Source organism: Ammospiza nelsoni, chromosome 8, assembly GCF_027579445.1.
Source record: "Ammospiza nelsoni isolate bAmmNel1 chromosome 8, bAmmNel1.pri, whole genome shotgun sequence".
NCBI classification, from domain to species: Eukaryota; Metazoa; Chordata; class Aves; order Passeriformes; family Passerellidae; genus Ammospiza; species Ammospiza nelsoni.
This window is the reverse complement of record NC_080640.1, coordinates 38,491,647-38,518,089: the sequence shown is the minus strand read 5'-3', so window position 1 is coordinate 38,518,089 and position 26,443 is coordinate 38,491,647. Positions and strand designations below refer to the sequence as shown.

At 46.2% G+C, this 26,443-nt stretch overlaps 2 protein-coding genes across 2 annotated transcripts; both read right to left on the bottom strand.

The window, feature by feature from the left end:
- Nucleotides 1-227: 227 nt before the first annotated feature.
- Nucleotides 228-12,670, bottom strand: LOC132076553 (nucleolar RNA helicase 2-like). Its single transcript, XM_059477686.1, has 16 exons — nucleotides 12,344-12,670; nucleotides 11,762-12,199; nucleotides 11,361-11,627; nucleotides 10,257-10,332; nucleotides 9,127-9,305; nucleotides 7,736-7,853; nucleotides 6,895-7,080; nucleotides 6,096-6,241; nucleotides 5,707-5,856; nucleotides 4,690-4,851; nucleotides 4,029-4,148; nucleotides 3,486-3,559; nucleotides 2,601-2,760; nucleotides 1,930-2,064; nucleotides 1,115-1,159; nucleotides 228-466 (listed from the first exon to the last, which is right to left on the bottom strand). Exons 1-16 carry the CDS (start codon nucleotides 12,668-12,670, stop codon nucleotides 299-301), a joined length of 2,751 nt encoding a protein of 916 aa, XP_059333669.1. The 3' UTR covers nucleotides 228-298.
- A 698-nt stretch (nucleotides 12,671-13,368) lies between these two features.
- Nucleotides 13,369-24,708, bottom strand: LOC132076349 (nucleolar RNA helicase 2-like). Its single transcript, XM_059477388.1, has 15 exons — nucleotides 24,526-24,708; nucleotides 23,756-24,022; nucleotides 22,998-23,073; nucleotides 22,105-22,283; nucleotides 20,546-20,663; nucleotides 19,518-19,703; nucleotides 18,844-18,989; nucleotides 18,000-18,149; nucleotides 17,329-17,490; nucleotides 16,483-16,602; nucleotides 15,671-15,744; nucleotides 15,322-15,481; nucleotides 14,881-15,015; nucleotides 14,457-14,501; nucleotides 13,369-13,955 (listed from the first exon to the last, which is right to left on the bottom strand). Exons 1-15 carry the CDS (start codon nucleotides 24,628-24,630, stop codon nucleotides 13,740-13,742), a joined length of 2,139 nt encoding a protein of 712 aa, XP_059333371.1. The 5' UTR covers nucleotides 24,631-24,708; the 3' UTR covers nucleotides 13,369-13,739.
- Nucleotides 24,709-26,443: the final 1,735 nt, after the last annotated feature.

The window sequence follows — 26,443 nt, the reverse complement described above, 5'->3', positions numbered from 1 at the left end:
AAAGTTTCCCTTGCCTCACGGTCACTGTCCGTGCTTGGATGAATTTTGTTCCCGCGCAGGGCTGAGTTTCCAGGCACACCCACTGCTGGGTCGCAGATGCCCTCACAGGCAGCAGCTACCTTGCTGGGCAGAAAAAAAAATATCCCAAAACACCCAGTCACTTCAGCAAACGTGATTTTTTCGCCATCCTCAAAACAAGGCTGCTTTATCAAGGAATAAAGACAAAGAGGAGTGTCTAACAGGCTTTTACTGCCTCATAAAATTCAGCTCAGTCCCGTTATCTGTAGCGAGTGCTCTGTTAAAGTCCCCGATTTCCACTCTTGAACCAGCTGTTTCTCTTGAAGTCTCCTTGCCTGCTGTTCCCGAACCTGGAGAAGCCTCGTGCTGCCTCCTGGGGATATTCCTCCAGCTCGGGCAGCTCGCTGGCCACCGAGAGCTGCCAGCGCCGCGTGTCCCTCCACTGCTCCTGAAAGCACAGCAATGGAACCACACTTCACGTGCTGCAGGGGTGTGCAAGGCACCTGCAGCATCAGAAGCAATGCTTAATGCAAAGGCATTCCAGACAAACCCCACCCCTGCCAAAACAGGTCACTAGATGCCCGCTGGGAGACACAGGCCTGTGACAAATGATAATCACAAGAGGCAGGAGGGAACGAAGTCAACACAAAACTGGAGAGGCCAAAGCACAGACTAGCCAACGACCATAGAGTTTTGTTTAATGAAGTCAGGTAATATAGGAAGGGACATGAGAAGAGGCACAGCAGGGTATTTTCTAATGATTATGCTGTGTTCTTTCTAATCACTCTGTTGCCTATGCAAAAATCCTTATTAAACCACAAACCTCCCTAACCGCCCCACACTCAATCTTACACAGCAGTTGCCAATTGCCAAATCACCAGGTTTTACAGCCAGCTCTGAGCTACTGCCCGTAGTGCCCCAGTCAGGGCACATTTGGAATTAGAAGCCCAGCCTGACCATAGGATGGAGTACACTGCCAAGCTCGACATGGCTAATAGGAAGAGTAGGCCCAGGTTAAGGTCTGCTAAGGAGAATGGAAGGGGCACTGGGGTTCAGACGGACATTGCCAGAAGTAAGCTAGTACATACAAACATACCTGTATATTACTCAGCTCATCAACAGGGATATCAAAGCACACGCCCTAAAGAAACAAACAAACAAACAAAGGCACAGATTTACAATGAAAGAATAAAGGCCTCAATAATCAATCCCACTACATAATTGTGATGGTGTTCACAGGGGTCTTAGGAAGAGGGAAGAGATGAGAATGTTGGCTCCATGTTTCAGAAGGCTGATTTATTATTTTATGATATATATTATATTAAAACTATACTAAAAGAAGACAAGAAAGGATTTCATCAGAAGGCTGGCTAAGAACAGAAAAAGAATGGTAACAAAGGCTTGTGGCTGACCGAGACAGTCTGGACAGCTGGGCTGTGATTGGCCATTAATTAAAAACAACCACATAAGACCAATCACAAATCCACCTGTTGCATTCCACAGCAGCAGATAATCAGTGTTTACATTCTGTTCCTGAGGCCTCTCAGCTTCTCAGGAGAAAAAATCCTAAGGAAAAGGATTTTTCAGAAAACATGTCTGTGATCTATATTTATTTCTGATGCTTTATTTAGGAGGCAGTTCCTGCATTATCATTTAAGAGTAATATCTCTAGTAAGTGTTTTAAAGCACTCAACTACTATCAAAGCCTTTTATTTCCAACAGCATATGCATAAACAACATATTCAAGATAGGTTATAATTTCCAGAGAAATGAGTTTGAGTAGGGATAGTGCAGTACCAACATTCTGTACCAGCAGTTCAGCACTCCAGCCTCAATCCCTGCACAAACTGGTGACATGCGAACACACACACAGCCCCACATGCCCCCACTGCCAGGGCTGGCCCCTCTCACCATCTTCCCCTTGAGGAAACGCATGGCTGACACTTTGTTATCAACCTCCTCGCCGAGCTGCTCCTTCAGCCCCCGCCAGGCATAGCCCATGCTGTGCATCTCTATGGAGCACTTCAGCACCATGGTCACAAAGCCCTGCAGGAAACAGAGAAACATCTTAAACAAGGCTAAACCCGCTGCTAGAGAACAGGAGAAAAACCCCAAACTGATACAAGAACCACGGTTCTTGCAAAACTGGGTTACCACACCGTGCCCTGGGCCACATTCTCCCTAAATGCATTAGAAAACAGAAGTGCTGTACTTTCCTTCAGCCAAGATCTCTCTGAGATCAGGCAATCGCATGCCATGCTTGCAATATGACAAATGCAGAAGATTCTTATCAGGATTCTTGATAAAGAGGAAACTACAACAGCACGAACTAATCTATTTGCTTGTAAAACGTCATTAACTGTAAAATGTCGTTAGTTAAACTCTCTTAGAGCATTGAAGTCTTCTGTCACTTCAGTCTCTGGAGAAACTCTTTCAATTTTCATCACAAGAAAAATGACTGATTTTAGCAGGAACCTGGGGTAACAGCTATTCAGAAACCCAGCTGAAGAAGCCTGGGAAGGAGATGTCACACAAGCAATTCATGCATCCATCCCTGTCACCAGGGGTGCACCATCACTTACAGCTGTGGAGTTGAGCAGGGAGCGCTGCTGGATGTGAGCTGCCCCAGAAATGTGTGCCAGGGCTGCAGCCAGGGCAGCCACTGCCCCCTTCTCATCTATCAGCTCTTCAGCTGATTTTCTGAAGTAGTCCACTGCAGAGGGAGGAACGGCCTCCAGCAACCTACACAGTTACAAGAAGGGTTTGAAGAGATAAGAAAAGGCCATTGTGAAGTGCAGCCATGTTCAAGACATACCCTAAATCAGTTATTTCTGAAAAGGGCAGTGGGGAAAAGAAGACAGGAAACTAAGAACAGCTCCTCCTGTAATGCCATTTCTGGTACAACAGCTCCCCCCATAATTTTTCAGGATACAGTGAACCCAACACCATCATTGCTTTATACTGGTCAAATCCTCACTAATTATAATAACCTGCTTCAAGGCAATTTCCACCACAGGGGCAGCAAATGTAAACAGAGCTGCATGGAATAAAAGCCACAGCCCTCAGAAACAACACAAGCCAGGGCTACTACACCCTCACTGCTGCAGAGTAACTCCTCATTATACCAAGTATTGCTTTTTGCACGCTGCTTCCACCATGTCATGTGAGCAGACAAAATCAGTTTCCCCTCACGCCAGTATTTCCCTCTTCTGTCACTCATTTCTGATTTTATAAACAAGGGTTAATTTTTTGCAAAAGCTTAGAGAACATAATGTTCTATGAGAAGGTCTGTGTTGAGCACACAGAGATGTACTGATACCATCTTATGTTGTCTATACACAAAGCAGCTGACTCCTACAACACAGGCAAAGCCATGCTCACATAGAGGCCTGACTGTGCATTAAGCTCTAAGCATCTAGAGCAACAACATCTCTAAACCTTCTTTAAGAACAGGTAAATAAACTTACTTTTTGGCATCACTACTTGAAGCTTTAATTACATCTGTAGCAGAGGGAACGCCTACACGCTTGAAGGTAATACCCTGAAATCAAGAAAACAAAGGTATTTTCAGCAGCGTCCAATTCAATCCTGCCTAAATCACACTACTGAGATCTCTACTTACTGTTTGCAAGATCAACATACTCTTAGCTAAGTCATTTCTAAAGCTAAAATAAAGCTTTTCAGTTTCCAGCTTTGTTAATCTGGAGCTACTTTACTCCAATGTACATGCAGGCTGTGATGCAAGGCACATTCTGCCTTGGGCACTCCTGTCCCAGCCTGCCTGCTGACATCCACAGGGGACTGCCAGCATGGGAAAACTCAGGGAATGCAAGACCAGCCCACACAGAAGCATTTCCAAACACCAAATACCAGCACTTCAGGCCTGCTCCTTTATGGGACTGTAGACTCCCGTTCTGGGCTCAGCAACCCCTGATTAGCAAGCCTAAGGGTGGCAGGGTCCTTCTAGGAGCTGATTCATTTCCTTAAGCAAGCTCTGAGGCACAACTCACCGCTTTGTGCTCCACCTGTTTCAGCAGATCTTCTTCTCTCCTCTGAAACAAGCAAATGCAGATGCCGGTGCGGCCCGCCCGGCCCGTGCGCCCAGAGCGATGGATGTACGAATCCACATCCTCCAAAATTCAGGGCAGTGTGTTATTTAAACTGCTGACACTTCACACTAAACACAAGCTAAACCCAAATTCAGAAGCCTAAGAAGTGATACACTATGTGTTTATACCTAAACTTACAATAAATCACTCAGGTTTGCTTGTGCTCACCCACCCAAAGTAGGCTGCTCAGCTTTAACCAATACTGCTGACTGACATTGCAAGTTTTCTAAATAAAAAGCTCCACTGGAGTTTCAAAAGATGAAAAAAGCAGCAGAAATACTTTAGGATTTTTATGAAACTCAGCAACTTTCAGAAAGATTTCAGGAAAGCTTCACAATGTCAAAACATATCTTACCAGTTTCCAGAGTAAACAAAACCCAAGACTTTAATCAAAGCTCAAACTGTAAAACTGTAACCACAAAATTTTAGGCCAGGCATTTACAAAAAATTAATTAATTCAAAAATTAATAGGAACAGAACATACTTCTGATGAAACAGAGAAATAACCCACCATTCTGGCCCCCCCAAAAAAATCCAATTTTAGTTTCCTTTAATGACTTACTTTTGGTGGTGAGCACTGTATAACAAGGTCAACCTCAGGAATATCCAAACCACGGGCAGCTACATTTGTTGCAATCAGCACCTCAAACACACCGTTCCTGAAGCCTTTTAATGTGATTTCCCTCTGTTTCTGTGGAATGTCACCATGCAGGGACTGGGCATCCTGTCAGTAAAACAAGCCATTAACATGACATTTCATGGGAGTCCAGGGTGCAGCATCTAAAGAGTAACTGCAAACCCCAAAACACTGTGCAGAGCAACAGAAAATAATTACAGAGCTGACAGCAAAGGAATATAAAGCACCCTACTTTGCTGGATCCTTCTCTGGGATTTACTGTGAAAGCAGCACGGCCAACAGGCAGAAATTATTGCTGCAAGTTTTTAATGGGGATGGTAATGAGATATCTCTAATACCAGGCGAACCATGTATTCCCACCACTGTTTGCTCTCCATAAATCAGCACTTAGCATCAAACAGGATTTTCTCTGAAAAACATGCAGCACTTTTCCTCACATTCAGAAAAAGGGCAGTAATTCAAGCAAGCACAGGAGACCTGCTCAACAGATCACCTGTGTTCCAAACAAACTCTTGGCAAACCTTCCAAGGCAACAAGGCATTTCATTCTACCATATTACTTGGATTTTCCTGAATGACTGTTCAAAGATCAAATGTCACTAAGAGATGGGAATCCAAAAAGCACACTAATATAAGATGGAACATGCCCACTACACTAGTTCCTGTTTCTTACAATTATTACTATCTCCTGGTTATTCAGCATAGGCTGTGTATTCCCTATTGACCCATGACCTGCACTATTTTAAAGCCAAAGGAATAAATTAATAATCTCTGTCAAGAGGATGTTTTAACTTCAAAGCTGAATTTTTAGAAACAGCTTTTTTCACAATTCTTAAAACCACGCACAGAAACAATTTTCTCCACACCACTGCAACCCCCTATTTATTTCAGGGCATTCCACCCCTGGCAACCCCAACCACTGCTCTCCTCTCAGCCCCAGTACCTGTTTGAGAGAAGCATTCATGGCCAGCTCATTTGCTTCCTTTTTGGTCTCACAGAAGACAATGGTCTTCCCATGGGTGCCACTGTAGACCTGGATGATGTCCCCCAGGACTCCTGCCCTCTGAGAGGAGCGGCACTGTATGGCCAAGTGCTGTTTGGGAAAGAAACAAGACACCTCTGTTAATCTAAGCCACGCACAGGACAGACAAAATGAACAAAAAAGCATTTTAATTTTTTAAGCTTGCACATGACAGGTCCCACATGAAAGTTTTGCTTACAAAATCTGTGTGCCAACCACGTGCAAAGCCATTCCACACACCCATTTATGAAGTCAAAGCATAACCCATTTTCTCAAGGCCACTTGCTCTCAGGCCCTGCAGCAGAACTCACTTCCACAGTTGTGGCTGTCCTCTGAGTCTTCTTTCCCACCAGGTCGATCTGTTCATACTCAGCTCTCATGTATTTTTTCGCTACATCATAAACCCATCGTGGGCAGGTTGCAGAGAACAGCAGCGTCTGCGGGTTGTTCTCGGAGCCTGCAAGGAAAGGGCGTCGACTTCAGGCGTCTCAGCACACCCTGACACTTGGGAACTGATAAAAGAGCAAGAGCTGCTCTCACACTGACACGTTTCTGTGGGCACCAAGTCTGTACAACAAGTGAAGGAACACTGCCAGCAATCAGCCTTGCATGGCTTTCAAAGCCACAGTGATTTCTATTTCTAATATTTCAAGCGTTTTCAGAAATTCTGGCACCAGTGAAATGTGGCAAGGAGTTCCACACATTAAAATAACCTCCTCCTGCACCATACCTGACAGCTTTGCTGAACACCCACTACGTCAGAAAAGAGCAAATATTCCTTTGTTGTCAGCTGTGTGTGGTGACAAGTGTACAGGCAGACCAAATCCCAACCCTCTGCTCAAGTCACCTCACTCAGGACAAGGAACATTAGGGATTAAGGAGTTTGGTTTGCTGCTTTTTCGCTTTTTTTTTTCCACTCTACTCCTTCCAGAGATGCCACTCCAGCCCTTCAGCCTTGTGTCACCTCTCTTTGAACCTTTTCCAACTCTACCTTCCCCTTTTCTAGCATCACACAGAGAATTTAAGTTCGAGGTGCACCAGAAGTTTCTAAAGCAGCATAACTGTGTTTTCTGCATTGCCCCCTATTCCTCCCCTGATGTCTCAGTTCACCTTTCTTATAGGATGATCCCAAGATCTCTTCCACTTGTTCAGCAAAGCCCATGTCCAACATATGATCCACCTCATCCAAAACAACGTGCTTCACACTGGAGAGTTCCAGCTTGCTGTTCTGAACGTGGTCTTTGATCCTGCCAGGAGTTCCCACCAGAATATCAATGCCACTTTTAAGGACATCAACTGGAAGGCAGAAACAAGGGCAGCGTCAGACTGCTAAGAGACAGCATGATGAAAAGTTAGCAACAGCAACACTTCTGATTCCAGCAGCAAGAAGCTGCTGCCTTTAACCCCAGAATAAAGCACAACCTCCACAGTAACAGACACAGAAGTTAAGGGCAGTCCTTCCTGCTCTGTCAGGAGTAGCAGCCAAACCTCACTGAAGTTACAGGAAACACACCACACCAATCTCCAAGCAACAATCATTTGGCATTAGAAACCTGCAGAGCTCTACTACATGGACACACTTGTATTTTCCAGCTAAACTTTGTCACAGCTACCTCTGGAGACACACAGAGCCACAGGCACACACACAGCACTCCCCTTTTCTGTGCACTGTCACCTAGTCCTGGTCTGTGTCCACACAAAAACACAATAAAGAAGAAATTAACAGGACTAGACACTTCACAGAACTACAACCATTCTTTTCCCTAAAGACTTATTGGAACTAAAATAATTCAACCCAGGCTGTGTGCTTCCTTTGAAAGTCACACCAATTGAGTTCCTGACTGAACTCAAAGACTGAGGGGCCAAAAAGCCCCCACCCCCTTTTTACTTATGGGGTGCATTTGGAGAAAGGCAGCTCCAACCCATGAGTAACTCCGTGGCAGTTACTTACGCTGCTCTTTGTATGGAGCTCCTCCATAAAAACAAGCAATTGACAGCTTCTTTGTGAAATTCTTGAAGTCTTTGGCTACCTGAATGGCCAGTTCCCTGGTTGGAACAAGAACCAGCACCTGAAGGGAGAGAAAAGCAGACAAAAATGCAGATGTGTTGGGAGAAGGTGTAGGAGAAAAGAGCTCACTTCATGTCAAACAGCCTGCACTCCCATCCTCATTCTACACTTGTTGCAGAGGTGCCCACAGCTTCCCAGCAACATTAATATTCCCTGCCACAAGGAGCCTCAGAGCCAGCAGGAGGGAACCAGGGAAAGTGCTACAAGATAACCAAGACAACGGTAATTTTCTTTTTATGTTAGTTATTAACATTTCCTGCCACAAGGAGCCTCAGAGCCAGCAGGAGGCAACCAGGGAAAGCGCTACAAGATAACCAAGACAACAGTAATTTTCTTTCTTATGCTAAAGTCAGGTAAAAGACACTTCTGCAACATTACCAAGGGCAAGGAAGGTGCAGCTCAGCCCTAAAGGGTAGGAACGGTCAGTAAATCTGGTGCAGTTAGATTTTGAAGATACACACATAGCATGATGCATTCCAGGCACACATCCCTCCTTTTCTCCACCAAGCTGCCTTCCTCCAGTATCTACCCTTCCCCTCTCCCTCTTTGCATTTAAGCAAAAAAAGGGAGAGGCACTTAAGTCTAAAACAAATTAAACACTCCCAACATTTAAAAATGAACCAATAGCACAAAGACCTGAATTAATCTCTTAAAATCTTTCAGGCAGTAGAATTTTTAATTTTACATTGCCTTTATGGTTAATAAAATAAACACATAAAGCAACAAATCTGCAGACTGTATACAGTTCTGCAGCCTAATGATAAATACAGGCACTGCAATGCATGGGAACAGGGATCTGATCACTGCCATCAGGCTGCCAATTCCATCCCTGGTAAACTCCACGTGCATCTCCTGAGGATCCCGACATGAGAGGGGTGGAAAAAACCCCAAAAGCCTTCAGTTCTCACCGTGGAATTTACAGTGAAAAACAACCTCAGCAAGCAGGGACAATCCAGGTGACACACTCAGAAGAGGCAGGGGGCTGAAGCCCAAAGGTGCATGCTCTGTGTGCCCAAGGACAGCAGCCTGGGAGCTCCCCAGGCACTGCTGCAGTGCCCTGACTGTTTGGGCACCCCAAACACAGAGTGTGTCATTACTGTGATGCTGCTAAACTCTGTCACACTCTGTCTCCTGATCTGAGCAAAGCACTCACTATTACAAAAAACAGAAAAGGACAAAGAAGTCCCCAACACAAAACCCCAAAGCAGCAGTAAAATCACTCTCAAAACCTGCCATGCTCTAAGGTTTTGGTGCAAACCTGAAGTGTGAGTTACCTTTGGTGCACGGCCTCTCCTCCCATCCTGTGAGACACTCTGGAGTTTCTCAATCAGGGGAAGGGCAAAGGAAAGGGTTTTCCCAGTTCCTGTCCGAGCCTGAGCAATCACATCTTTGCCATCATAGATGGGCTGGAAAGTCTCCACTTGCACAGGGAACAGGTATTTTATACCTCGGGCTGTAAGACAATTGAGACAGGTTTCATAAAGGTGAACTAACAGTTACAAGTCCTCATATGTAAATTGCCCAAATATGAAGGGCACACCACCTCAAACCCTGCACACAACAGAAATTGCAGTTTAGAAGAAAACCATGTATTTTTGTGTTTTATTCCTCCTCTAGATCAAAAGATATTCCACCCACACAGTGAGTGTTGAGTAGCCACGATTAAATACAGTCTTTTTTTGTTATGTACAGCTTAAGGCAACAGGAGAGGAAGGAAAAATCCAACATGTTTTTTCTGATACAGCTCAAGATTTTGTGGTAGCTGGGTTTTGAAGGCAAGAAGGTGATGCAGCTTGTTTCAAAACAAACTTCAGAGAGACTTTGCCCAGTGGAAGTGAAACAAGCCATCCAAAAGAAACTTCAGAGCAGGAAAACAGAAACAATAAGAGAATTTTTTCTGACAGACAAGAATTGCTCATCTACCCAACACAGGGGACAAGAAGCCTACAGCAATTGCTTCCTCAACAAAACTAATCACAAAGAGAGATGAAAATGCCCCAAACTATCTGTGAGAATAAACAATCCATTTAAAGACCCGAAAATCTGTTCACACAAGGCAAATATTCTTCACACACAAAACTCCATTAGGCTTCTCTAAGAAGCAATATTGGAGGCAGCAGACACAGGAGCAGAAGTGAAGATACACAGAATGATGCTGATGAGAAATGTGTCTCTAGAATGTCTATCTAAGAATAACCACTCCATGAAGAATAATCTCATATTAAGGCACCTGAAATTGAACAAACCAGAAAACTTTTTTCCTAACAGCAGATTCTCTGAATCAACAGTGACTGCTCATGCCATCCTTACCATACAAATGTAACACAATTTAGGAGTATTTACCCTTGGTTTATGCAAGTAACAGAGCACAATTCTGACCAAACACTTACAGAAATGAACTAACCTGTGAGAAGGCTGATAGTGTTTTGTGAGAGAGGGAAATTAGAGAAGGCGCCCTCTTTTGCTTCTTCTGTCAGCTCCTAATATGATTAAAAAAGAAAATAACAACAGAAAAAACACTTAGTATCCCTCCAAAATGAGCACAGAACATACCATACACAGCCACTCAATAAAAGCTGTGCTGTTGCTTTACAAGCACAATTTAACCAGATATCTACTTTTTATTCAGTGAAAAAGAAAACCTTTTTGATGTAGACACTTGTACATATATGCTTGGCAAGTCAGGAAACAGAAAGCATTTGTTAAAAATCTTAATTAAAGTCCACTGAAACCACGAGAAAACTGCTTTTCACAATAAAACACATCTGGCACCACAATTCATTGTGCAAAGCAGGATTTTCCCTCTATGTGTTACACCATGCAAAGAGCTTTGAACTTTACACGAATAAATACTCAAAACACAAAATTTGGCTTTTACTTCAGAGACACAATAGATCACATCGTAACAGCTGAGGTACAAAAAGCTCTCTTGATTCATGTTCCCACCTTAGACACAAAGCTACCCACAGAGAGACCCTTGCACGTTTGTGTGAGAAGGGTGGATTAATGAGCGTAACTGTGGCTCTCCATTACAGACCACTCGGCCAATTCCTCTTCTAAGGTGCCGCCACCAGAGAGAGAAAAACCATCACAGCACAAAGCACATCACGTTTCTGGTCCGTGGCTGCCTGCGCAGAAACCTTTGTGCTGAGGGACACCAACAAGCCGTGACACGAAGAGCAGCACACACGGAAACTGCTCCCTGGGCAGCCGCCTCCCCTGCAGGACATTTACCTGCTCGGGATTTACCGGGAAGGGGAAGCACGTGGAGAGAGCAGCTCCCACGTGTTGGTGCAAGCGCTGCCGAGCCGGATGCTCGGCGTTCCCCGTGCCCAGGAACAAGCGCATGGCCGCGGCACAACATGCCTACAACAGATGCCTCGTGCTCCCGCACTGTCCCGCAACTCAAGTTTCCACACAGCACGCAGCACGCGTTATTAAACCCATTAATTACTAGCAGAACGTTAATTATCCAATGACAAAGGCTTTGCCGGCAAAGCATCCGTACCTCGGCGTCGCTGTCCTGCTCTTGGTCAGCCGGGGATGTCACGCTGCCGCTCACAGCGGGGGCAGATTTCACCGCCTGCTGGGATGCGTCGCTCTCTCCTACCAAGCCGTTCTTCTTCTCCTTGACTTTTTTCGTCTTCTTGGGCACGGGAGGCTCGAAGTCGTCATCCCCCAGCCCGCTCTCCTCGGGCTGCGCCTGCTCGGCCTCGGCCTTACCGCGCCGCTTCGCCTTCACCTGCTGCTTCACCTTCTTCCCCGGCGTCTCCTCCTGCAGCGGGAAAGCCGCGGTCACACCGAGGGAGGGACGGAGCCCCTTCCTTCCCCCCTGCCCGCCCCAGCCCCTTCAAGCCCCCCAAGCCCGTACAAAATGGCCGCACCCGCGGCCGCACGTGGCGCTCCCACCTTGACCTTCCTCCGGCGGCCGCGCCGCACCGACTCCGCGGCGGCGGGCGCCTGGGGCTCGGCGGGGCTGTGCTCGGGCTCGGCGGCGGGCATGGCCGCCGGCTGCTCCCCGGGCAGGTGCGCGGCGGCAGCGCTGCTACCACTGCCAGTGGCGGGGCCGGTCTCGGCGCGGCGGCCCCAGGACGCGCGCCCCGCCCCGGCGCGCAGGAAGTGAGGCGGGCGGGCCGGCCCGCGGGGCAGCGCCGCCAGCAGCGGCAGCAGCGGGCCCGCCCCGGCGCCGCACAGCCAGCCCAGCCGCCGCCCGCCGCCGCTGGCCGGGACCGCCGCCGCCCGCGCCGCGGGGAGCCCGAGCCGCGCCGCCCGACCCAACACGGCTCCCATGCGGCCGCCGCGCCCGTACCGCCCCGCACCGCCCCTTCCGCCGCGCCGCCCCCGCGCCTTCCGTCAGCTCCTCCGCCGCCGTGAGCTCCCTCACGGACCTCTCCTCACGGACCGCTCCTCACAGTCTGGTCCACGGGGCTCCCCTCACGGTCCGCTCCACAGAGTTCCCCTCACAGAGCTCCCTCACGGACCGCTCCTCACGGTCCTCTCCACACAGCTCCCCTCCCGGGGTCCCTTCACGGTCCGCTCCACAGAGCTCCCCTCACAGAGCTCCCTCACGGACCGCTCCTCACAGCTCCCCTCCCGGGGTCCCCTCACGGTGCGCTCCACACAGCTCCCCTCCCGGGGTCCCCTCACGGTGCGCTCCACACAGCTCCCTTCACGGGGCTCCCCTGGTTGCCCACCAAGCCGGGCTCGTTCCGCGGTGTGCAACAAGCCGATAATGACACACTCTTGAGAGACCCCAATGATTTCGGAGCTGCGCAAGGCCGGGTGCTCGGTGGCGTTGCGCAAGTGTGGCACCACCATCATTCATACACAGAAATTCAGGGTTAGCGACGTGCCCAGCACAGCCCCGCCATAGGGATTGGTTAGTGCTTTCCACACAAGTTAAGTGATCCCAGACAACGTCTCCACACGCACCGGAAAAGGGACTTGACCCCTAGGTAGGCGTCTTTCTGACTCACAGCCCTGATTTTTGGTTACAATACTAAAACATAGTTCACCCATAGGATATGGGGACCTTGAGTATTTTGCCAACCAGACAGTGTATACATCAACACACTGATTCACTTTATCCTTAAAGCTTGTTAGCTCCAGATTGTCCTTGAGTAAGGGCCGCTGCTATTCGTTCCACTGATCAGGCTTGAAAACATACAAAGATCTTACACTGAAGAACATCCTTACCAAAGTGAAAATCTTGACATACTCACTTTTTGCAACACTCACAGGGTTATGGGTCTCCCTCACAGGTCCTGCTCCTCAGGGGGCTTCCCCTCATGCTTTTGAAACTGATTTTCCTACCCCCATTTTATAAGGAGTGATAACTTGGGACAGAAACTAAAAACTACTATGTTTTAGGGAAAGAAGAGCTTCATGACAGCACAAAACAAAAACCAAATGGATTAATTTTTCTTTCAAGGGCTCCTGCTGCCACAGTCCCCAGTCTGGCACTTTCCCACATCTCCACCTATAAAATACTGCTTCAAATACGTCACAACAAAATATGAAGTTGTAAAATAATATTTAATTTCATCAGAAAATGTACAGGTTTGAGCAGCAATTCAGATCTATGTATTATACAGTGAACCAGGCTACAGTTTTGAACGCAACAGACATATTATGGAAAGATTCAAAGAGCAATATGAGAAACAAAAGAAACAATTATTTTTTTCTTGCAGGTTTTTTGGGTTTTTTTCCTTTGTACTTTTTTTTTTTTAAATGAACAGAACCTTGTTTATGAGCAAAGTAGTACTGACAAAAAAAAATATCTTAATGAAGTATTTTCTCCAATGGTACGAACACACAGAAACAGCCTAGTGTAACGTAATATAAAATACTTCAGTCCCATTTTTTTCTCACTTCTGAATTGTTGAAGTTAATGTTCAAAGGCTCTGCTGAAACTTCGTTTCTGGCCTCTGCTCCTGAACCTGTTTCTACCAGAGCCACCACGCCGACCGTTCCTGGAGCTGGAGAAGCTTCGGCCATTCCCTCCACCACTGCCTCCTCCTCCTCCTCCTCGTGCAGACTCCACCAGCTCTGGTAATTCGGTGGCCACACACAAACGCCAGTGTTTTGAATCTTCCCACCTTGCCTGTGGGAATGGAGTCAGACACAGCAGGTTAAATTCTAGGAATGCAAATACAGGGTATGTAATAATCATTAAATCTGCCCAACTGAAAAGGTAAAACTGTGAGCTGATGTATGGGGTTCAAGCTTCTAACTGAAGGGATCAATAATTTTGGTTATACTAATGGCTACCAAGCAAAAATCTGAATTCCTTTTACTGTGGAGAGAATTCTGGGTGAAAACCAGCGGCAGGGAATACAGAAAAGGGGAGTAAAGCTTGCTGCCTACAAAGATGAATCCAGCACCACTTTTGTCACTGCTAATGTTTCAAGTTACAGACTTTTGGTCACAGGGGAATGCCTTAGAAAAGAAACACTGTGAGCTTGTTGTGTTCTTCGATTCCTTCCTAGCAATCCCTTTTGCCACTAGGAAAGGCAGGATAAAGGCTACATAATGTTTGCAGCCTAACCCAGCCCAGCCAGTTTCACCTTCAGCCTGCTGCACCCAGAATTTGCAATGAACGTACCTCTATGTCTTTTTGGTCTGCCACAGGAACGTCAAAGCAGACACCCTAAAAAGAAAGAATAACTTTAATGCATACAAGGTAAGTGTTTTAAGTGACTGCAACTAAAAACAAGAGAGCCCACAATTCTACACCTGACAGGCGGGCACTTCTAGAACTGACTGTCCTAAGAAACACTTTTCTGTTTTGTCATTAAGGCAGAGTTAACACACTTCATACCTTGCACCCTTTCTGCTATCCCCATAGCCATGCATTATCCTACCTCCTGAGCATGCCAGCAGAGCCCTAAGCACTAAAAAAACAGATTGAGGCCCAGCATCAACAGTGCCTAGAATAGAGAAAAAGACTAAACAGCTCCCCTGACAATTGCTAAGCAAAGGCTGCATTCAGAAGAGCCCAGTATCAAAGAAACAAACCAGAAATTTACCATTTTTCCCTTGAGGAAACACATCCTGTTCACCTTCCGATCAATATCATCGCCCAGCACTTCCCGCAGCCTTCGCCAGGCATAGCTCATGTTGCTTATTTCTTCAGAGCAACGTAGTATCATTGTAACAAATCCCTAAAAAGAAACGGGGAATGTTCCACTCAGGCAGAGGAATAAGCTTCAGCACATGTATCAGACAGGAGAAACCTGGCAATTTACAGTGTAGTAATTAAATCTTCGAGTAGGTAGTGTTACAGGGCACCAGGTATCCTTACAGCCACTATATTATTGCTTTTAACAAAACCAGTAGTTCCTAGTGGCTAAAGTGTAGTCCTTAAACAAAATGGTCAGGAGATAAATAATTCTCTATTCACACAACACAGAGGTGTGTTGCTTCTTTCCAGTTTCAAGACAAGCTTTAAGCCACAGCCCCTTCCTTACCACATCCGAGTTCAGCAGTGAGCGCTGCTCAATGGAAGTAGCACCCGAAATATGGGCCAGGGCTGCAGCCAGGGCATTAACTGGTCCCTTCTCTTTTATTAGCAACTGAGCAGATTCTCTGAAATACTCAATAGCAGTCTGAGGAACAGAATCCAGGCACCTAAGTAGTTAAAGCAAAAAAATATGAACAATTTATACACCAGTAGGCTCTGGAACAGAAAAATATCACAGTAGCCCAAGATTTCAACAGTGCTCAAACAGAAAGTTCAAAGAGACAGTTAAGGGTAATTCAAACAGCCCTTCTGAAGAAGGCAGGAAGATCCAACAGGGCTCGAGTCCCCAAACACACCTCATGGCATCTTTGCTGGAAGCCTTTATTATGTCTGTTGCGGTAGGAACACCAACACGCTTGAATGTAATGCCCTGAAATTTAAAAGGCAAAAGACAAATAAAAATTGCAGACCAAAAATAATTCAGTTCTAAAGAAGCAGTGCTGAACTCCAATACAACAAGCATTTAACTCTGTCATTTTTCTTCTTATTTTCACCTTTAAATTTCCGATTTTTCCTAGTGAAAATTGTAAGGTTCAGCTTACAGGAAAACAGTAACACTTAGAAAGCTTTTATGTACCAGATCATTTTAAATGACTCAGTGATCTTAGACTGAAAACAGAAACCACTTTGGTACATTTCTGCAGGAAACAGAGTCCTACAAATTCTAAATTACTACTTTTAATCTAATAGATTTGGATTTAAGTACAAATTACAGAGCCTTAGTCTAAATGTAACACTGCTTTATGTGCCAGGAATAAACCATCTCATCACAACCACATAATTGTTGAGGAAACTAGCATATGGAACACTGCACAAAGTGCAAAAATGCAAGTAACAGTTCTCAGGAGAGCTGCACATGTGCACATCACTGATAGATGACAACCAGGGTGAACACCACACAGAAACACTGCGAGTTGTTTCTCATTTCCACAAGGACAACCTTAGTGGCATTTGCTGAAAAGGAGTGGGTGTTAGAATCTGCAGCGCTCTCCCTGCTGCACGGTGACACTGCAGCCACTCCTCACGGTACCCAAACCTCCTCTGGGTGCCCTATAAACGGCAGTTTAACAAACAGGAGCGTGGCAGTGAGAAGCAAGCCGTGCCGTACCGCTTTCTGCTCCACGTGTCGCAGCTGGTACTCCTCCTTGCGCTGGTAGAAGCAGATGCAGATCCCCGTGCGCCCAGCGCGGCCCGTGCGCCCCGAGCGGTGGATGTAGGACTCCACATCCTTCAGAAACAGAGGGAGGGCCTGTGAGTCACCTAATGCACTGCCACTGCATCAACCCACTGCATCACAGCACCCACAGCAGCCATTACAGGTAAGCCTGAACAATGCACAGTAAGTGCATCATAGAGTTAAATCAGAAAACATTGTTTCACTAATATCGACCAAACAGGCTTTTCCATAATCATCTAGAAATCATGGCTGGAAAACCAGAGCCATGAGCATGGATCAACTTTCCTTTGTGCATCACCCCACATTTGGAGTGTGTGTACCTCTGCAACAATCCCATTCCCCTCCTGCACATCCACAGGAGCATTTTTGCAAGTATTAGTATCTTATTCACTGAAACATTACATTGTTTCTTTTAAACCCTCAGAATTTCAGCACCAGTGTTCTCATGGTTGCTGTCCACACCTCACATTCACCCCCAGTCAAGAGAATCACTCCTCCCACTGCTCCCAGCCTTGCAATCACCACACCCAGCTTTCAAGGGAGGCTTTGAACAGCCTCATAAGAAGACATTTTAAGGAAACAATTTTTAAACATACTAGGGACTGACACACTCCCAAAAAATCTCAAAGAAACTACTTCTACATATCTGGATGTTTCTCTCCCTTAAGCACAAAGCTGATGAACTCTGCGTGATCAATACCATCAGCTGGTAGCATTACACTAGTTGAAAACAAGAGTACAGATTATTACAAAACATCCAACATAACAGTCTCCTACCTTTGGTGGTGAGCTCTGTACAACCAGGTCAACTTCTGGGATATCTAAACCACGGGCGGCTACGTTGGTTGCAACCAGAACTTTAAATGAACCATTTCTAAAACCCTTGAGTGTGATCTCTCTCTGTTTCTGAGGAATGTCACCATGCAACGACTGGCAATCCTGAAAAAGAGTATTATTTACAATCATACCACAATCCAAGACAGTGCTCCATTCTATGGTCAGTTTTGGGTAAAAAAATCTTGGTATTTGACAGGTACTGAGTGGCAAGGTAAAGAAGAAGAACTGAATTACCTGAGTTCATATTTTAGATGTCTCACAGCATGTAGTAATTCTTATTCATATACCTCAAAGGCCTTTAACAATGGCAGGAAAACAGAACTGAAACAATGTGTGTCTCAGCTCATGTCTAATTGCTGAGACATATAAAAACCCTGCCCTAACTTGCCATCCACATAATCTATGCAGTGCTTGGCTGTGTCTAAATAATAATCTACAATTTTTGTTTTATATTCACGAGAAAGAGTGAAATCCTATCTGGCCACACACAAAAGCCTGCCCTATGCACTTTGAAACTCTCTCTTTAAAACTTACTCAGCATAGGTCTGGTATCAACAGGGGGTTGATGCATCTCTGACAGGTTTTGTTACTTAATACACCTGATAAAATACCTGTTTGATTGAAGCATTCAGAGCCAGTTCATTTGCCTCCTTTTTGGTCTCACAGAAGACAATGGTCCTCCCATGGCTGCCACTGTAGACCTGAATGACATCTCCAATAACTGCAGCTCTCTGAGACCAGTGACACTCTATTGCCAAATGCTACAGAAAAAAATTCCAGCGATTAGCTTCTGTAAAGTTAAAAGTCTTTTAAAATACATTTGGAACTGTTAAATACAGAAATAGTAAAGAGTTATACAGTTCCCTGATGGAGAAAATGTGCTAACTCATGATCCTGCAACATCCAAAATCCATAAGGCTCTTATTTATGCCCACCACAATTAGTCTAATGTTCAGAAACAAAATAATTACAGTAAGAGAAAATCAGGCCTCTAGCATACATATATTTTTATACATACATTCCATATATGTATTACATTCCTTGCTATGGTATTTACTGCACAGCAAGCAAAGGGCTGCTGAGGTGAGATACTACAGGAAGTTTGAAAAAAAGTATCTTGTATACAGAATACCAGAAGCCAGCTGGGATGTCCATGGAGAAATAAAAGCAGCAGGCTCATGTTAATGTGTGCCTTTTGCTTACAGCTTGGATAAATTCAGGTTTTCTCTGAAAACCCACACAACTGACAAGAAAATCTTCTCTCTACCTGTGATGTGAGAAGACAGATCGTAAACCCAAAACCAATTTGACCAGCTGTAAGATGCCTTATGCTTGGAAAAAATTCTGAAAACAACTTCCAACATCACTGTGATAATGCACCTTAGGAAGAGGTGACTTTTGTAGCAGAAAAGAAAAGGGAAAAAGCCTGAAAATGTTTCGCATGAGCTTACTCACTTCTACTGTTGTAGCAGCCTTCTGAGTTCTTTTCCCAATAAGGTCAATCTGTTCATATCTGGACTTCATGTATTTCTTGGCCACATCATACACCCAGTGTGGGCAAGTGGCAGAGAACAGCAGTGTCTGGGGATTGTCTTCAGAATCTTACAAAAAAAACCAAAACAATGTTTCACAAACCTCATACATTTCACCTAACACATGTATACAAGTTGATTATATGGGTGATTAAAAATGAAGATAAATATCAGTACCTAATGTAAGGAAGCCAATTGAGCTTTTTAGATTTATGCATCTGGAGCATAAATCTCCAGATGCTTTTTAGATTTATGCATCCAGGACCAACACCTGGAGTAAAAAATATTCTAGAAAGTCTAAATCATTTCAAGATTATGAAAAAGTTACTGCAGTCTGTTTTCAAGCAGTGAAAAAGGTAAAAAGCTATTTCCTTTTAACTTGAAGAAGTCCAAGCACAACTTAAAGATAGGTGCCAAAGACATTTATTTACAGACCCCTAGGTACTGGACTCCAAGCTCTGCACAGCTTCTGTGAATGACTCTCACATATTCACAATAACATTCAGTCATTTCTAAACAAAATCACCTTATACCTGAATTTCTGCCCACTAAATTATTACCAATATTTCTTACTATTTGCTTCAATATTGAGATTACCCTTTTTGTATGCAACTCGTAAAATGTCTTCCACTTGCTCAGCAAACCCCATGTCCAGCATCTGGTCAACCTCATCCAGCACAACGTGTTTGACCTTGGTGAGGTCCAGCTTGCCATTCTGCAGGTGGTCCTTGATCCGGCCAGGGGTCCCCACCAAAATGTCAATGCCACTTCTCATCAGGTCAACTGGCAAACAGGGAACACACAGTTAGCAGTGAGCCAGGGAGCACTCTCTGCAGCAGTCAAACATGGTCACAACTCAACAGCTTCTTAAACCATTCGTAAGTACTCTCCTTACAAAAGCGAGAATAAATTATGAACTGGAAGAGAAAATCTGGAAAAAATGTAAGGTAGAAAATCTACTGCTCTTCCAGAAGGAAAAAAAAAAAGAACTTACCATTACCACCCTTCCCTCTCCCTGTGCTTTAAAGGAGCAAGGGTGGGTTTCTTTTAATATTCTTTAGAAATAGTCAGCTCTTCCCAAACTATCTACTTTAACTGGAGACTTTTGAAAAAAATATTTATTTAACCATCCAAATTACTGAAATCAACTCCTTCCTGAGGTTCTGAAAAAAAATCATCCCTAATGTCTCAAGATGTATCACAATGAAAGAGCTCACTCTCATTCCTTGTTACAATCACCAAGGCAGTAAATTATGCTATCACAACAATTTACAAATCCTCTACATATCTCTTATCACATGCAAAAACACCTACCCAGTCACAGCTAACTAAACTAGACTAAACTTCTTTAATGAAAGTGGGTTTCCAAGAATCTAAACCCAGATACAGGTTACACACACAGCACACTGTTTAATTTAAGGTACATGAGGAGATAAGTAACACCGAGAATATAAACTGAGAACCACAGCTATTTATCTCCACAAGAGGATACACTTTGAACTGCTGAATTTCCCATTAATAGTCTCCAGCTTCTGAGCTATAACTGTGTCTGGAAAGACCCAACAGCACTTCTTAAATATGGCAGTCAATCAATATTTAAATGATTAGTCCTAAGAGTCACTTACTTTGTCCATTATAGGGAGTTCCTCCATAAAAACAACCGACTGTCAGCTTCCTTGTGATATCCTTGAAATCTTTGGCAACCTGGTTTGCCAGCTCTCTTGTTGGACAAAGAACTAGAACCTGCAGAGAAAAAAAAGACAAAACAGATGTTTTCTCAGCATGGCTTCTGCCAAGAAACCTCTACACTTCTGATCATTCATTTAGATCTGACCTTTTGTAAAATTAAAAAAAAAATCTTTTTAAAATTTGAGAGAAACACATTGGAGGAACACACTGCTCAAGTTTCTTGTAACATCATTAAACTCTTCAACATATACTCATTTAGGACAGGCTAACTTCTTTTTGAACAGGATAGGAGAGACTTAAATCTTATTTAACTTCAGTTCCTGAATAGACCAGCTACAAGTGTTCTTCTACATGTGCATATGCTGTTTGAGCACAAGACTGAAGGACGTGGGTAACAAAAGGGTTTTGCTTCACAGTCCTGGGAGAGGTGCAAGGAAGAGCTGTCAGCTGTCTCTCAGCTTCCCCGTGGCTCAGGGAAACATATGTTAGTCTGCAGAGCTGCTGTGCTAACCCACACCCTGCAGAGGCACCCAGGGAGCCATCCTCTCCTGCAGCAAGCAGGTGAAATAATTGTGTTCAAATGTGATTGAAGCACTGCTCTCCTACCTGGGACCGGTCACCTCACAAAAGAACCTTAACATCCTTATCCCAGTACCTCCTCCAACATCAAAACCCACTACCTAAAGCAGGCAGCAGTGTGTTATGGCAGAGTGAGGTCTGTATTCTTTTGCAAGGCTTATGTCTCCCTTCCTTCTCCAAAAGACTGTGCCAAATGCAGAGACAGCACTCTCAGCCAGCCCAGAACTGTGATGGGCAGATGCACACAAACCTGCTAGTGCTACTTTTGGAAGGCCCTTCAGGTGATCTGTGTTTCATCTTGTCAGTCATCTCAAACTGACAGAAATTATTAATGAGCATGTGCTCAGCTTTGGCCTCTCTAGGTTTTCTGGAGGCACCATAGGAATTCAGTGAAAAACCACACATGGTATTCTTAGCAGAATGAACACAGCTCATAACAAATCTGCATTCTCTGGAGCAGAAGCCTCAACATTTGGTGGTGTTCCTAGTGAAAACCAAGTCTATTTTTAAAACCTCCCACTGTTTACGTGTTTTAGAAAGAAACATGTTTGAGTAGACAGCTCTTAACAAGCTGTCAAGTTACAATTAGTAACTAATCTCTTAGCAATTCAGGAGAAAAATAAGCATCCAGGAGCCACTAGCCCTGAACTGGTAATGTGATTGAGCAGAATTATACAGGAACACCTTGTCCACCTGTAGTTTTGGTCTCCCTGTAGCAGAAAAAGGAACTGACAAGTGGATAGAGCTGTTGTGCTGCTCACTCCCCATCAGAGGCTGGGAGGCAGCACAGGATGCAGTGGACACAGCTTTCAAATCACCTTTAATGTGGGTTAGCTTAGCCCTGCACAGACCTGAAATACCTGAATCACTCAGATGTCAGACAAAGCAAATCACCATCCTAGGCAGGCACTGTTACCTTTGGAGGACGGCCTCTTCTTCTTTCCTGTGAGTCTCCCTGAAGCTTCTCAATTAAGGGAATGGCAAAAGAGAACGTTTTCCCTGTCCCAGTTCGTGCCTGAGCAATGACATCCTTGCCAGAATACACGGGGTTGAAGGTCTTCACTTGCACAGGGAACAGGTACGTCACTCCTCGAGCTGGGGCAATTGCAAGAGAGTTCCTTAATATGGTCATTTTACAGCTGTTCTTTCATACTCTTCACTGGAAATCATTGCAAAATTATTGCAAAAAGAACTTCCATCTACTCTAGAGCATGTCAGGAGTGTATCATCACCTCCACTGACTTATTTGATCAGGTGAGTCATCTGCAAAGAGTGCCCTGGGACTGTCAGTTTTATTCTGCCACTTCACCCCACCAGACACAGTGCTAGCTAGGACAGAGGAAGTTATCAGCCTTTATGAGAGACTGTCAGCACTGTGCCTTTATTTATGCAACACAGCTGTCTGTGAAAACCTCTTCCTTTCAAATAAGTCACACCTCAAAACCCCTTCTGTTCTTATTTCTTACTAATTCATGTATAAACAAACAGCAAAGATGCTAAATATAAATGGTTTTCCTTTATTCACACCAAAATAACCTTAAACTGAAAAGTTCTCACATGTAATTTTTTTCCTTGGCTCATGTAGTTTAGAATTTTATTGCAAAGGCTGAACTGGACAACACTGCAAAGAGGAAATTGTGTGTTCAAAGGTGTATTTAGAGCAGGCAATCAATGGCTGCTGCACAGCACCCCTGCTTGTATGGGCACGAGCAGAGCACATCTCAAAGCTTATTGATCATGGGGGTTTGAGCATAAAAACACAACAGAGATCACTGACATTCTATGGTCACACCTTGCCAAGAAACTTACCTTGAAGAAGCTGGACAGTTTCTTTGGAAATAGCAAAATTGGAGAAAGCACCCTCCTTCTGTTCTCCAGTCAACTCCTGTTACGTAAACAATAACTCAGGTAAGATTCCACATGAATATCACATGACTTTCAGTAAATTCAAGGTAATTCAAGCAAATTCAGCACAGGCACTGGTGTCATACTCTTCAGGGACAGTGTCACAGCTGTGGCTAAAGAGCCTTGTTTTAATATCTTATTTCAAACCTGGACAAAGTTAGCAAAAGAGATCTGTAGGTTAAGGCTGTTTCATATCTAACAGCACAGAGAAGCAAAACACTCAAACCAAAACTGCAAACAATGAATTAGAACTATAAAATATCATGAGTTGGAAGGGACCCACAAGGATCACCAAGTCCAACTTCAGGCTCTGTGCAGGACAACCCCAAAAATCACATACACCTCGTGATGCTGGATCATATTTTAACTGTCTCAGTGCAATCTGTCTGTCCTGCAACAGCCTCACAGCACCAGGCTGCTGAAGTGAGGAAACCACGATGCACTGATCCAACACCTCAGCACTTTCATAATTAAAAACCCTCGCAAATTCTTGGCAGACTGAGCAGTTCAAGGACTTTAAATCTTAACATTTTACGGCACTTTGGATTGACTAGGAAAAGTAGGGGAAATGGAATATAACCCTTCTAAATTTGGGGGTGTTACACTGCAGGAGTTAAAAGCCCTAACACACCTCTATAACTTAAACCAGCCATGAGCTTTACCTGATCCTGCTCGCTCTCACTTTCGCTCTCGCTTGACGTTTCACTGGAACTGCTCTGCCGGCTCCTGCGGGAGGATTTGCTGCTAAAGGACAATCTCGATTTCTCCACGCTCTCCTCTTTCGTGTGACCGTTCTGTTTACTGACACTCTTTGATTTCTTGGCTTTCGGGGCATAACGCTCCTCGTCCGATTCCTCGCTGTCATCTGTCTGAGTCTTTCCCCTCTGAAACTTGTCCCGGCGTTTAGATTTCTTCTCCTTTTTCTCCTTCTGACAAGGCACAGAGCAAATGAAAACACACGCTCGTGGATCCAAGCGACACGGAACAGAGAAGAGGGCGCAGAACAGTTAAAGCTTCAAGCGCACGTTCTAGTTACTGACGGGGGCGGTGGCTGACACAAGGCAACAGCTCCCTGCCGGCCGCCGCCGCTCGGGAGACACGTTACCGACCACGAGACCACCGGGCCTCGGCTGGGGGGCGCTGCCCCGCTCCGGGTGCCGGGGAGGGCGCGTCCCGGGCTCCCGGCCGGCTCCGGCAGGCCCAGCGCGTCCGGCGGGGCCGCCCCGACACGCGGCGAGGAGGCCTCGGCCCGGCCCGCCCGCGCACGTGGCCGCCCGGCCGGGGCCGCCCCGCGGCCGCGCCGCGCACGCCCGGCCCGGCCCGGCCCGCGCCACCGGCGCTGCGGGCGGCCGCCACCCGAGGCCGGGCTCGCCGGGCGCCGGCCTCAGCGGGCGGGCGCGGCCAGGCCGTACCCGGAGCCCTTCCCTGGTACCTTGTGCCGCCGGCGGCCGCTCTCCGGGACCCCCTCGGTGTCCATGGAGCAGTCGGAGCCCGACTCGGCCCCGCTGCTGCTGCTGCACCGGGTGGCCTCGGGCATCTCCGCTCGCCGCCGCCGCTCCGCCACGCCGCGCTCCGCACCAGCCGCGCGCCCGCCGCGCGTCACGCTCCGAGCGGCCCCGGCGCCCGCCAGCCAATGGACGGCGGATCCGGCAGCGCGGGGGCGGGGCCACGTCGTCCGGCGGCCAATCGCCTGCGGCCGTCGGCGCGGGACCACAACTCCCGGCGTGCCCCGGGGGACAACGCGAGGACTGCAAGTCCCGGCGCACCCCGCGCGCGCCGCACGCTGGGAGAGGGCGGCCGCCATGACAGGTCTGCCATGAGGGCTCGGCTCGTCCCGCCGGCCCTGCCAGGCCCTGCCGTCCCCAGAGCAAACCTCCGGCAGCTTTACAAACCGACGGCTTCAGCCTCCGAAACTACCGCAGAGAGGCGTTCAGTAGCAGTGAAAAGTCTGAAGCAGCAAAGGGCAGTGTGACCAAATGACTGAGATTTAAAATCCACAAGCCTGTGGTGATGCGCAGCATGAGCCCTGCACAACCTGCTCGTAGATAAATCGAGACGAAGAAGTCCAAATTAGCCTTGGGAAGTAAAATGTGTGAAGGAAAATATGTGAAGCAATCCTGGCGGCTGCGGGATGTGGATTCCTGAGGGAATGGGAGGGCAGGAGCAGAGCAGGGCCTGGCCCTGGCCTGAGCTGCTGGCTCTGGCAACGCTTCATTTACAGAGCCCAAACCCACAGCAGTGGCACCCCCTGAGCTGCTGGCTCTGGCAACGCTTCATTTACAGAGCCCAAACCCACAGCAGTGGCACCCCCTGAGCTGCTGGCTCTGGCAACGCTTCATTTACAGAGCCCAAACCCACAGCAGTGGCACGGGCCTGAACTGCTGGCTCTGGCAACGCTTCATTTACAGAGCCCAAACCCACAGCAGTGGCACCGCCTGAGCTGCTGCTCCTGCCAAAGCTTCATTTACAGAGCCCAAACCCACAGCAGTGGCACCCCCTGAGCTGCTGGCTCTGCCAACGCTTCATTTACAGAGCCCAAACCCACAGCAGTGGCACTGCCTGAGCTGCTGCTCCTGCCAAAGCTTCATTTACAGAGCCCAAACCCACAGCAGTGGCACTGCCTGAGCTGCTGCTCCTGCCAAAGCTTCATTTACAGAGCCCAAACCATGCCTGACAGACACAAACACACACTGAGCCTGGATAGCTGAGGGTGCTGCAGGACACGGGCAGAGAACCTTGGCAGTGAAGGAAATTTTGTAGCACCGGGTGCGTGTGCAGTTCATTTGTTCCGTCATTTAGCAGGGAAAGTGAAGCACGTGCTGATTTCACCCTTTGCAGAGTTACAGTGTGAAACAGCCAACAGCAGTTCCTATTGCAGAAACAAACCCCCTGCAGGTCAGTGCTGTGGTCTCAGTGAAGAATGCCAGTTCTCACTTTTATTATCACAGGGGGACACACAAAAAATAATTAAAGATGAGAGCAAACAAAACACACATGACCTCTCCAAACGCTGCTGTCAAAAGTTTGAACTAACAGCTTTGATTTAGAGACTGCCTCACTGATGTGACCAGCTCCATGGTTACCTTGTTACAAGGGGAAAGTTTTCCAACCTCATTAAAAAAAAATCAAATATTCACAACCAGAGTTAGATGAAGGAAGGAATTTTGTTGCAATTGTCCTTTCACTTGTCCTCCTTTTTGCATTGTTATTTTTACTTTTAGAATTTGGCAGGAAGCTTCATCTTCTTTTCAGTCCACCTAAAACAATATAATTATTACAAATCAGACTCCACATTCCAAAGATGAACTGAGTTGGCTTAGCTTTTAGTGCCACAGATGGGCATATGTACA